We start from the raw sequence: 13845 nt of genomic DNA, 5'->3' as shown, positions 1-13845 counted from the left end.
ACCGTTATTTTACGAGATTCACAATTTGCAAGGTTTATTTTTACTCATAATTACAGTGCCTTGCGAAAGTATTCGGCCCCCTTGAACTTTTCGACCTTTTGCCACATTTCAGGCTTCAAACATAAAGATATAAAACTGTAATTTTTTGTGAAGAATCATCAACAAGTGGGACACAATCATGAAGTGGAACGAAATTTATTGGATATTTCAAACCTTTTTAACAAATAAAAAACTGAAAAATTGGCAAAATTATTCAGCCCCTTTACTTTCAGTGCAGCAAACTCTCTCCAGAAGTTCAGTGAGGATCTCTGAATGATCCAATGTTGACCTAAATGACCTAAATGACTAATGATGATAAATAGAATCCACCTGTGTGAAATCAAGTCTCCGTATAAATGCACCTGCTCTGTGATAGTCTCAGAGGTCCGTTTAAAGCGCAGAGAGCATCATGAAGAACAAGGAACACACCAGGCAGGTCCGAGATACTGTTGTGGAGAAGTTTACAGCCGGATTTGGATACAAAAAGATTTCCCAAGCTTTAAACATCCCAAGGAGCACTGTGCAAGATAATATTGAAATGGAAGGAGTATCAGACCACTGCAAATCTACGAAGACCCGGCCGTCCCTCTAAACTTTCAGCTCATACAAGGAGAAGACTGATCAGAGATGCAGCCAAGAGGCCCATGATCACTCTGGATGAACTGCAGAGATCTACAGCTGAGGTGGGAGACTCTGTCCATAGGACAACAATCAGTCGTATACTGTACAAATCTGGCCTTTATGGAAGAGTGGCAAGAAGAAAGCCATTTCTTAAAGATATCCATAAAAAGTCTCGTTTAAAGTTTGCCACAAGCCACCTGGGAGACACACCAAACATGTGGAAGAAGGTGCTCTGGTCAGATGAAACCAAAATCGAACTTTTTGGCAACAATGCAAAACGTTATGTTTGGCGTAAAGGCAACACAGCTCATCACCCTGAACACACCATCCCCACTGTCAAACATGGTGGTGGCAGCATCATGGTTTGGGCCTGCTTTTCTTCAGCAGGGACAGGGAAGATGGTTAAAATTGATGGGAAGATGGATGGAGCCAAATACAGGACCATTCTGGAAGAAAACCTGATGGAGTGCAAAAGACCTGAGACTGGGACGGAGATTTGTCTTCCAACAAGACAATGATCAAAAACATAAAGCAAAATCTACACTGGAATGGTTCACAAATAAACATATCCAGGTGTTAGTATGGCCAAGTCAAAGTCCAGACCTGAATCCAATCGAGAATCTGTGGAAAGAACTGAAAACTGCTGTTCACAAACGCTCTCCATCCAACCTCACTGAGCTCGAAGTGTTTTGCAAGGAGGAATGGGGAAAAATTTCAGTCTCTCGATGTGCAAAACTGATAGAGACGTACCCCAAGCGACTTACAGCTGTAATCGCAGAAAAAGGTGGCGCTACAAAGTATTAACTTAAGGGGGCTGAATAGTTTTGCACGCCCAATTTTTCAGTTTTTTATTTGTTAAAAAAGTTTGAAATATCCAATAAATTTCATTCCACTTTATAATTGTGTCCCACTTGTTATTGATTCTTCACAAAAAATTACAGTTTTATATCTTTATGTTTGAAGCCTGAAATGTGGCAAAAGGTCAAAGTTCAAGGGGGCCGAATACTTTCGCAAGGCACCGTACATATATAATCTGTTTACAAGAATGCTCAAAGAGAAATACCAGTTGTTATGTACATAATCTAAAATGTTTATCATAACCATAACCATATGTTTAATTTCCTTGTGAGTAGCGTGCATGGTAAATCTCAATTAACTTAATTGTGCAATAAATCACTTATGGATATATGATAATTACAGACACAGTGTTTTCCTTTTTATCTCCACAAAGATCTTTAAAGGCTAAGGCTTTGCTTTATAATTATCTTTTATTGTAAAAAAATCATGACAACTTTGAAATCCTTGAAAATCTTGAATTTGCAGCATTGCCTTAAGGTCACGTTTAGAAACAATGTGAAAGAGGAGGAGTGGGAACTATGAAAACACCCTGCCTTGATAAATTTGAAATAGTGGGGCAAAACATCTCAAAATTGCTCTTTTAATTTATTAAACTTTTTTACCCATTGTGGGTTGACAATTTAAGTCCGGGGGAACGCGAAGTTCTTGCTTGATGTTTGCACAGGGCAGATAGGTTTGGCAGGAACACTTGATAAGTAAGCTGCCCTTTCATAAACATATTGTAGGATATAGAGAAAGGGATGGGCAGTTGGTGACTCCCATACTCATTAGGACGTACATGTGTTGGTTTGTCTTACATAGCGTGTTCAGACTAAATTTTCCATAATCACAGGTGTGGAACATTACTTCAGCAACTTTTGGAGGATGGCATAGTATATCTTGTCAAAAGTTTTCTCTTTTGTTGTATTGCTTCTTAACCAATAATATTTTTTCTTCTCATGGTTACCTCCTATTATCGCTTTGTATTTTCTTGTCTTCCTCTTACCTTCTTAAAAATGTATTTGTCCTCCCATCTTCTAATCCTACTTCCATTTTTAACCCTTGCTAATTTTAATTCCTTTCCTCCTTTTTATAATTTATTTCTAGCTTTATCCCCCTCATCATTCTTTATTTCTGTATTTTTTCTTCCCTAGCCCGCATATCATTTTCCTGTCCCAGAGTGTGTTGTATGCTGGGAGTCCTGGTTCTGGCGAGAACGGCCTGTCTCTGTGTGGCTCCAGGATGTGCCATGAGATCGCCCACTCCTGGTTTGGCCTGGTTATCGGAGCCAGAGACTGGACTGAGGAATGGATCAGCGAGGGCTTTGCCACGTACCTGGAGGACATTATCTGGGCCCAAGCACAACAAGTACAGTCCAATCACTGTCAGATGATTGTAGTGTACTACAACTTGTGAAGCCCAGTTTGCTGTTGCCATTTTAAGAAAGGAACTTTCTCTTATTGGAAATCTAAATCAGTCAAAGAAAAACAACATCAAGAATCATCATAAGTTAATATTTGTAATGTGTATTTCTTTCTTTTTTGTAATTATGTGCAAGTACTACTATATATTATGAGCAGCACCTTTTTATACCGTTGGTATAATTCACCAGCTGAGAGAAACACAGGTTGACCTTCTAACGTTCCATTCCCACAACTAATGCGCCAGGATTTCCAAATGTTACTGTTGTCGTTGGAATGCATGCAAGTGGAGTTGGCCATTACATTGGGCCAACCACAAAATAAACCATCATAGATAAACCACAAAACAGAGGAGCTTGTGATTCAATGGTATGAATCCTTTGCGTGCAACACTAACTTCAGCACTTATCCAGGAGTTCATATGCATACAGATCTAATCCTCCTACTTGCTTTCTCACACCATCGAGAGTTACACAAATGTTTTTCTCGTGTCTGCGCTGTTTAATCATCTCACATTTTACAACATGAGCTTGGCTCTGAAGAAATAGATTTAAGCAGACCTGTTATTGTGGCCAAAATCAATAAGACAAAGTGACACAGATAGTGAGCTGTTCTGCTTTTATCATATTAGTGTGTATTTGACTTTTAATTCAATCTGTTTCTTTCTGTTTTACCTGGTGAAATTTTTTCTCCTTGGATTTCTTTGCTCTGCCTTAACCCTTTCCCTCACATCTTTATATGTCTCCCTCCAGCTTTCCTTACAAGAGACAGCAGGACAGTCTGACCTGAAGGCACTGCTCAGGTGGAGACGACTCTCAGATGAGTTGCAGAACTCAGAAGAGGCACTTCAGATCCTCAGGTGTGTGTGTTTTTGTTAAGTATATCTGTACCTCTGTTGCCACTATTGAGGAAATAGGACCTTCAATGAGCGTGCTTAAAGCAGAACACAGTAACATACACTGACATGACGTCCTCCCCGCTATTAGTGTTAACCCTAAATATCAGCTGTCAGTGCAGCTAAGCCAACGCTACAAGACATTATTTTACCGGGAAAGGAACCAGAATTTACACTACAACATTTTTTTTTGCTGTAGACAAGGTCAAAGATTGCAATAGAATTTTGGGGAGGAGAGGAAAATATTCAATAGGTTGCATTTGTCTTAAACTAATTCTCCATAGTAGACACAGACTCCTTTTTTTTTAGGTCAGAGTATGCCCGGCATTTGGTAGTTTCTGCACATGCAGACACACACGTGAGCTTGAGGTATATGCATTCCAGGGGTACAGGTGTGGCAGGTGTGGCAAGTATGTCCAGGTGTACTGTACGGTCATGTCTTTAGAAAAAGCTTTGCGCACAGCGAACACGCACAAACACACAAACTCTTCATCTGATCTTGACAATGTGGGACCCACACCCTGTTTGTTTTATCCAGGGTGGAAGCACTGTGTCATCAGGGGATTATAGGTGTAAAACCCAGCCCGGATTTAACTGTTAACTAGCTCTTCCTTTGAGTGAAAAGGCCTCTTTACTGGAGATGACACATAGTGCGCTATTGACATTCACGCTTGTAAGAGACCGTACAGAGCATGGCAGCAAATCAATGCGTTATTGATTTCATGGCACTTCTGTTTGGCACTAGCTTCTAACTATGTCACTTCCCTAATAATGTGTTGTCATCACACAATGGAAACACTTACTAGTATTTAGAATTCAATACTATTCAGTCTGTCGTAGTAGCTGTGTTATTGGAAAGCTTCAGTATTTAACTCATTTGTTACTTTTAAGGACTGCCCTCATGGGTTTAAATGGTTTTAGTGCTTCAAGGTTGACTGTGTTTGGAAATATGGAACTCTTTCCATACCGAATTGCTGATAACCTCCAGTGTATGCTGTGCATTGTAAAGTTTCACACAAGAGATGTCTTGTAATAAGAAAGCATTAAACATGCACTTGAGAGCTGTCTCTGTCTATCAGGGTGTTCCCCTATGAGGCAGACACACAGGTGATTAGGAGGATGAGGATTAGGTTTCTCTGCACCTGACAAGGTTAAATCAACAACATAAAATTAACACCTGAAAAATGTAAACAGTACATGCACAGACATTTCTACTCCTGTCAACATTTTGTTTTATTGACTTGCACTGGAGTCATATTATAATGATACTGTATGATCATATCCTGTCTTCATTTTACAAAGTTTTGGGTAACACTTTATTTCATGGGTTTGTAATATCTGAATAATAGCCTAATAATTTCCAATAGGTTTCCAGAAAAGAAATATGCAAGTTTTGTACACATTCTTTTGGTACCTATATTTATTTTTTTACCTATATAGCAAAATAAGCGCATAAACTAACACAAACATGGACCCAAATCCTCTCCCATTTGCGCCCATATAAAAAATGAAAGAGGATCTCACTCAAAAGAAGAAGGTAGTAGTCAATTGTTATTAATTCATTTCTAAAACAACATCTAGCTATGATGAGATGGGAATCCGACTTCCACACCACTGCTATGCACTTCCTGCCAATGCACAAAGCTATTTCTAAAAACCTTTTTTGAATATTTCTTAAATGTGCACTAATGGTTGGAAGGTTCTTCACTGAGCAAATTTGCGCATCCAATGGGACGGTAAATCCTTTTTGTTATGTCACAGAAGTTGTGCCAGAAGGTAGTAGGTTTTGTACACTACCAGGTCAAATATGTGTTTTAGACTTACCATGTCTAAAACACATATTTGATACCTCAGGTTTGTATTAATGCAATCTCTGTGGTGTGTAATGGAGTCTGAAAAAAAAGTTATAATGGATCAATCTGTATTGAGCAATAAAGCTGACTGACAAATTTTTTGGCACAATTCTGACCAAAGCTCTGCATCAATTGTTTGATTTTGTACTAACTGAGGGAAATGGAGTCAGAGTTCAGGTATATCCAATTAATTGCTGTGTAATCTACAGAGTTCAGGACATAGCAGGCCAGCTGAACATGCAGACGTGAAATGTGCCTATAAGCAGTACACCAATCAAAATATCTAAAGTATAAGGTTGCAAATAACAAATGAGTAATAACTTCCTAATAACATTCCATAACATTCCTATTTTCCGGATGTTTAATACTGATTTACATAGTGCTTTCCATGAACCTCCCCAGAAAAGTATCAAGAAATTACAGACCCATAAAATACAGCTTTACCAAATTTTTATGTCCAAATGTATCATTTGAAGCAAAGTTTTATCAAAAACAAACAAGTTGTTGAAGCTTTTGTTTTGCACATGAGTTCTGTCTCATACAATGCATAACAGTCAGGATTACACACAGAAGATCATTGATGACCTTCGGACAAAAAAAAAATCTCAACTCTCAGGTGCACTTACTAGCTTTTAACCGCATCTCATGGTCTGTGGGAGGAAGACTGTAACCCCATCTCAGTTCAAGGAAGGTCTTTGTCATCATGGCGTCCTTGATCTTTCTCTGACCAATAACTTTGACCCCCTTCTCAGTCGATGCTGTGACCAGTTTTGTTCTGGTGTTCACAGACAGCGGATGTTGTCTGTTTCAGTTAAATTTCTTTCATTCAGTCTCTCTTTCTAAAGTCTAAATTTAAGGAATTTATGTGCGATTTATGTGCGATTTATGTGCGATTTTGCACGTTTGACGTGTGATATATATCGGTACTGTATTAGGAAAACTCTTATTAACATTGTGATGTTGATGACAACCACAACTCCCTGACTTAAATATTTGTTTAACTCAAAGGGCACTGGGAGGTCAGATGTAACTAAGATATTATTATAATATAATAAAACAGGCCATGCCTCTTATTGATGTGGGCAAGTTTGTCTATATGTCCAAGTCCGGATGTGGCTCCACTGTTTAGCATTACAACTGTGGGGAAACATAATATGAATAAACACAAACAGGTTGTTTGGGCAAACAATTCACAGATGCACAGAGAAATGGTAGAGGTAACCCGATGAAGGAAAAGGAAATGCAAGGGGATGTAAAGAGAGATAAGCAAACAATCACCAGTTAACACACACAAACGCACAAATAGCAGATTGTGCTTTCCAAGTTCAGTGGGTCACAATCGACACCCCATGATCCAACAGGGGCCCCAGCAGCCAGTGTTTATCAGTCCATTTCAGAAGAGTTATATTTAGGGCAGCCTGGGCCAAACGCTATTCTCCCTGCTGATTCACGGGGCTGCTTGGAGCGCTGCTCTACCTTATCCGGTTTCCACAGTCAACCCAGTGTAATTCGTCAGGATATGGCTCACAGAGCTATAAACTGTGTGTGTGTGTGTGTGTGTGTGTGTGTGTGTGTGTGTGTGTGTGTGTGTGTGCGTGCGCGCGTACGTTTCACATTAAGTTCTGTCAGTAATAGCTCTTGATTTCATTCTGCTCTCTCTCTCTCTCTCTCTCTCTCTCTCTCAGACACACCCAGGTGTATGATGCATGGCTACACAAACACACACACCCACACACGCTCACACACGGCCTACAAGTCAGATAAGAGCACCATTTATTCTGCAATACATTGAGCTATTGTGTGATTCTCCAAGGCAGCAAGCTGCGACTCCTCTTAAAGCTGTAGTAAATCATCTCTGACAAAGAGCGACAGGCAAAAGACGGGGATTTATACATCCATACATCCCCAGTCTGGACAGTAGGAAGGGTGGAGTTCCTTTGTCTAACATGGCAGTGATGGATCAACATTTTTCCTCTTCCGCACTGTGCCGCCGGTATCTCTGACGCACGAAACCGACACATTTTCTCTTCTGGAAATACACGTTCTGTCATTGTTTTTGTCTGTTGCCCCAGTCCCTCTTTCTCTCTGTACTTCTGTGTCTGACACACACACACACACACACACACACACACACACACACAATTTCCCAGGGATACAGCACGTCCTGCTGTCTTAAAAAGAGTCTATTTCATCTTATCAGCAGTAACAGACAGACATGGACACTACAGGCAGGAGACTGGACAGAGAGCAAGTAAAAAAATAAATCCATGATTTAAAAAAAGGGAAATGTGGCCATGGTACATGGATAATAATTATAAGATACATTTTCAACAACTAAGACAAACAATGTATCTTATAATGCAGGTTTTGCATGTAATCCCTTGTGTTTTGCAAATAAGTTTTTACTCTTAATCCATATGTCTGCTGACTGACTCAGAATATTGACAGTTAATTTCAATATTTTTGAAAGTCAAAATCAAGCCAGCTTTTAATGTTCATTGACACTGAGCACAATTACTAAGGTGTTCCAAAATGGATCTTCCCAAATCAGGTCACACACAGGTCACACACAGGTCATAACATTTATATGACTAACGCACATGCACTCAAGGAGGAACACACCCTCATTTGCATAGTGAAAGTCCTTCTAAGAGTGTCTAATTTAGAAAATTCCAGGTAGCTGATGTCTCCGTCTCTCAGTCCACCGAGCAAACCAAACATTTTCCGTCTATCTCCTGTCCTCGATTTCTCCCACACCTCCTCCTCCACTTCTTGTCCCCAATCCTAATCTACCTCATCTCCCACCCCCCTCTTCCATGCTCTTCTGCTCACCATGCCTGGGCAAAGACTCAAATACATCAAATATTTGACCAACTTGTGGCTCACAGCTGACGCCTAACTCGAAAGATTAAACACTGAGCTTTTACGTCATACATGAATCAGTATGAATATGATTTTGACTTTGTGTTTCCCTGTGTGTGTGTGTGTGTGCGCGTGTGTGTGCGTGTGTGTGCCTGGCCCTGTCATGAAGTGGTCCTGTAGAAAAGTGCTAGCCAGTGATGAAGGGTGTATTGATTGGTGGGCCAGGCGCCCGGCGTATCGACTTGGCAGGAGGGTGATCCTTCAAGACCTTCCTATTGGCACACTGAGTTAATCTGCTCAGCCTGATCAATACTGGCTAACTGAAACTATCATTGCACTGCATCCCATGTCAGTGCTCTGTTTGCTTGGCTTTTATTGGTTTTATGTGTGTTTGTTTATTTGTGTGTTTTATGGAGGTTGATGTGATGATTTGTATCTCTGTGACAGGGAAGGTGGAACCTAGAGCATGCATCTTTTGTTCCTGTAGATCGGGTTGCTTTTTTTGTGGAAGTGTTATATGTTCGCTCAGTGAGTCATGGGCAGTAAAGTCAGAGCACACCACTGTGAGGTCATATAAACAGCATAGTATGCTATTATAAATCTGCAGCTTGATTTCCAGCTTGCCTCGGGCAAAGTATGGCTACTTGGCAATGTGTTCACCATTCAGAGGACTGGCTGAGTGGCTGGATTTAAGGTTGCTGACAGTGTATTCTTGCTCTGTAGAAATTGTGTTTTTCCTGCAACTGAAATATCTGTAAGAGTTGGAGAAAATAAAAAGTCTTTCTATGCGTTTTTTTTTTTTTGTCTTTCTGCAGACCTAACATGGAGAACACTGGTCAGGCCAGTGAGTCTGGCTCCTCCACAGTTAAACATGCACTCAACCCTGACAAAGCCTTCATGCAAGTCCACTACCTCAAGGTGAGATAAATGTGGGAAAGACAGACAGGAAATTAGGAAAGGAAGGAAGGACAAAGGAAACAAAGGGATGTAGAACAAATCAAACTATTACAGAACTCCTATAATGTCCTTTTAGGTGGCCCACTTGTGCTTGGAACAGCACTCCTAACTAGGGACGCACCGAATGTTTGGCCACCGAAATTAATCGTCCGAAAATAGCAACAAAAGCACTTTCGGTGTTCGGCCTAATAAGTCAAAACACCGATTACATTTTACCAAACAATTATGTTGACATGTCGACAGTGTGGAAGCATTTTAAAGTGTCAGAGAAAATTGCGTTTGCAGACACTGTTCTGCTGAATTGTCTCGCACATCCACTCCATCTGTGGCTGACTTCTTAGAAAAGGCAACAAACGGTCTGACCTGCTTTGAGTGTTTCTGTAACTGAAACGGACCAGTGAGAGCTCAAAGGCAGGTTAGCGACTTTATCCTCTCATTTTCTCTCTTTACAGAGACAAGTGTTGCAGTATGAGTGTCCTACCTGAAGAGAGGCTAAGAAGTCTTCATGTTGCGCGATACGAGAACCACATACAACATTATTTATCAAATTGGGTCGGGCTTGATGAATTGCGCGAAGATACACATGTGACAACGTCCGGTTTTCAAAATAAGGTGTCTATACAGGATGGAAATAAGATTAATTGGATAATATTCACAGAAGGTAATAACATATTACATGTGTCCATTAAAAGTAAATGGACACATGTAATTTACTTTACCGGAACCCTCTTGGGCCTCGGACCCGCCCACCATAGTGTCTCCAAATCCTGTGGGAAACACTGAGTAAAAAGCACATTTTGACTATTTAATTTATGCAATGGTAAAAAAAAATGGCAAAAATGTGAATGTACTTGTTCGGTGCTCAGTATTCTGCCAGTTATTTCATTGTATTTGATTTCGGCTTTGGGCAAGAATTTTCATTTCGGTGCATCCCTACTTGTAATGTAATAATGCATAACAATGTGTGTAATAATGTGTAACTTTAGATCTTGCTGCAGTGTCTCTGTGTGTTGTCTTTGATGGATCATGTTTCTCTCATCCTTTGTCCAGGGTTACTTCCTCCTCAGGTTCTTGGCTAGTCAAGTGGGAGAGCAACAATTCATTGACTTCTTCAGATTATTTGTGAAGAAATACCATGGGCAGCTCGTTTTGTCTCAGGTGAGGCTGGGGTATGGGAAACTAATTTTTACTTGATGAAGATTTGAACTGTTTTTATATGACCTGTCTCTAAAGCATGATGTTATTTCCATGAATTAATTGGAGGCTGATGTAAGCTCACTTGCCACTGTATTAGCTGAAAATGCTCCGGCAGCATTTCAAATTGATGACCACACATCAGCTCAGCCACATATGTTTATTCTGCTGGGGCCATGAAGCTGAGTGATCACACCTGGAAATCTCTGTGTATGTATGTGTGTGTCTGTGATATGTGATGTGATGTGTTCCACCTGGCTCCTCTTTCTTCAGTGGCAGGCTGAGCCTTCCCACTAAATAATGGATGTAACATAAACACTGTTTGACCTTGTTCTCCTGACTTAAGATCAAGTATGCCTTTCTCTTTCTTTTTTTCTTCCTCCTACACCATCCCAAATGCCTTCATTTCTGTCTTTCGTTTTTGTTCTTTTTGGACAGGATTTCCTCAGAATGCTGCTGACAACCTTTCCCGACATGGAGAGGTATGTTAATGGCTATGAACAATGCTTACAGTATATTTCATGAATAATGAAAAATATGCCTAGACACATTAGAACCACTTTGGTTTGTGCTCAAGTACTAGTAGCCTGTTTTCCACTTCGAGACAAAGACATTCATCTTTTTTTTTTTTTAAACTTAACCTTACAACTTTTTTTGCTTCACAGATGTTACTCATTAGTAGATTTATTGTCAAATACATGAGTATTTGTTGATTTGGCCTCTGTTCTTTGACTAACTTCGTCCTGCTGTGGAAACATGACCAGCAAAAGCTGCCAGCACCAATCCTGTTAAGAGAGCAGTCTCATCCACTCTCATATTAATTGAAGTGTAAAAGGATAACTGCTCCTCCTGCTCTCCTCCTCTCTAATTTTCTCTCTCCCTCTCTGCGCGCGCTTAATCATTCAGTTCTCTATTTCTCCTGATTGCCTCATTAACCTCTTCTTCTGCATGTCTCTGTCCCTCACTTTCTCCCCGTCTGTGTTTCACTTTGTTTCTCCCAGCGTTTAACTCTTCTTTTCTCTTCCTCGCCAGCCTTTTGTCTGCTCTGAATGTTGTGTTTTTGCCTTTTCTGCCATGTGGAGTGTGCTGCCTGACTAGCAGAGATTGATTGAATTATACAGAGGGAGTTGGGGACAGTCAATATTTGGATCTGATGCCTCTTTCAGTAAACAACCCTGCTAGAAGAGTAAGGTTTTAGGATGAAAATACACACTCCCTGTTGAGGGTCATGGCTGTGTGCATGGTGAAGGGTTATGTATCATCTGGCCCAATCTAGACTAAATGGGGAACGTAATATTTATAAGACTCAACATAAATATGATTAACGCACATTTTAAAAATAAGTGCATTCATTGATTTGTCTTAATAAGAAAAGGTTTTAAACAAGAGTGAAAGCATCACCGTCACTCTTGCTTAAAAGATATGTTCTCATCCATCACCATTAAGGCGAATAACCAATAAAATTAAATAATGTTACCAAGCTCAACATGTAAAAACTGGTAGAAACGCTTCTTGTCTGCTCTCGTGAGACATAAAGCTTATCTAGTCCTATCATGAAGCAGTATGTGATAGGTCATGTGGTGTATTAACTGTATTAATCTTTTGTTTGCTACACAAGAAAACTATGCTCACATAATCCCATGTAATCCTACTTCATGGTGTCTCACTGTTGGTGTGGCAGAGTTTAGAGGTTTAGTCTTTATAAACTGTCAATGGTCCAAGTCCACATGCCAAGAGCTGAAATTTCCTCGTGGTGAAGTCACTGATGATTTTTTTTAATGTCCAGTTTCTGGGCAAATTGGTGCTTTATGGGGATTATTGCCTATTCTAGTACACTGTAGAGTATAAAGAGGTTTTTATGTGCTTCCATTTACTGAAGGCCCACTTTCCATCTGCCAAAGTGCAATAGGAAATACACAATAGGAAATGACGCAGTAGGACTCAGATTTAACTAGTGTGTGGAAGAAGGGAGCACAGCTTTGACCTTGCAAGAAAATGCCAGTCTCTCTAAATAATTTTTAGCCACTCTAGCAGGAATGTGGCTCAGTGTTGGTCAGTCTGTATATTACCGGCTTGTTGGTCCAACACTATGATCCAAAGTGAAATATGTCAATATTTATTGAATGGATTACTATCGTGGTACAAAATTAGCAGCAGGTACTAGCCAAATAATGGTAAAATATGCAAGTGGCTAGTAGATTTCCTTCATTCGCCAGGAAAAAAAGCAGTGGTAATATATTGAGTGGCTGGTAAAATTTGAACATTCACTAGCCTTTAGGCCAATGGAGAAAAAAGTAAATTTCGCACCCTGATTGCCATGGAATGTGACACAGACGATCATAGACCGCACAGAATGAATTGTGAGCATGTTAGCTAGGTTAAACCCTGAATGGCTCCCTTAAAGATCTAAGATTAGAAAAGTTTTCTGGCATGTAATGAGCATTCAGTCAAATATATGCAACAGACTTATTTATATACTGTAATAGATGACAGAAAAGTGTGGCCATCACACTGTCAAGGAAAGCTGTAAAATTAATCAAGCACTTATGTTACTCCAAAATGATATCTTAATATCTGAAATAGACAGACAGATAAAAGAAAATAGAAGTTTATTTATAATTGGAGAGTCCTGCTGGGTCTCCCTTTAACTCAACTGGCCTGCTTGTCCCTCCCTGTCAGGCAAGACTGTATGTGTGTTTGTGTGTGTGTGTGTGTGTGTGTGTGTGTGTGTGTGTGTGTGCGTGCGTGCATGCACACACATATGTTCACATTTTGTTATTGGGACAGCATATAAACTACAACATGTTTAAGCTATGTCAAAGCAATGTTGTAAGGATTAATTATGTAAGGTGCAATAGTGTGTTCCCCTATCTGTACATTCTGATTGGATACCTTGTTAAGTGTTTTTGGCAAATTTCAAAATAACTAATTGAGCTTTAGTTAGAAGAACGTAACTGAGAGAGAATGGGCATACGGAAATGAAAAATTACAACTTTTCATTACAAAATAACCCCTTTTAATGGGCTGAACATTTGAGATTAATATTAAGAAATAGATTCAGACTAGCCATGTGTTGAAGCACAGACAGGCAGGATTAATGATGTGGGGAGGGGTGTGTGCTATGTAGTTACTCCGCGACTTGGTGTATACTTTAGAGATTCCATAC

The 13845-nt window shown here is 39.9% G+C and overlaps 1 protein-coding gene across 9 annotated transcripts in view; it reads left to right on the top strand.

Annotated features, from left to right (window-relative positions):
* The window catches only part of LOC123959956 (aminopeptidase O (putative)), a 146101-nt gene that overhangs the window by 84401 nt on the left and 47855 nt on the right, over window positions 1–13845 (top strand). For all 9 annotated transcript variants that reach the window (XM_046034333.1, XM_046034336.1, XM_046034338.1 and 6 more), the window contains 5 exons: window positions 2652–2865; window positions 3671–3777; window positions 9344–9446; window positions 10536–10643; window positions 11118–11161. In XM_046034333.1, coding sequence (XP_045890289.1) covers window positions 2652–2865; window positions 3671–3777; window positions 9344–9446; window positions 10536–10643; window positions 11118–11161 — 576 coding nt within the window. The remainder of the gene's footprint in view (window positions 1–2651; window positions 2866–3670; window positions 3778–9343; window positions 9447–10535; window positions 10644–11117; window positions 11162–13845) is intronic.

Source organism: Micropterus dolomieu, linkage group LG21 (genome assembly GCF_021292245.1).
Source record: "Micropterus dolomieu isolate WLL.071019.BEF.003 ecotype Adirondacks linkage group LG21, ASM2129224v1, whole genome shotgun sequence".
NCBI lineage: Eukaryota > Metazoa > Chordata > Actinopteri > Centrarchiformes > Centrarchidae > Micropterus > Micropterus dolomieu.
Note: the sequence above shows the minus strand (reverse complement) of the source record. Positions and strands in the feature narration are given on the sequence as shown.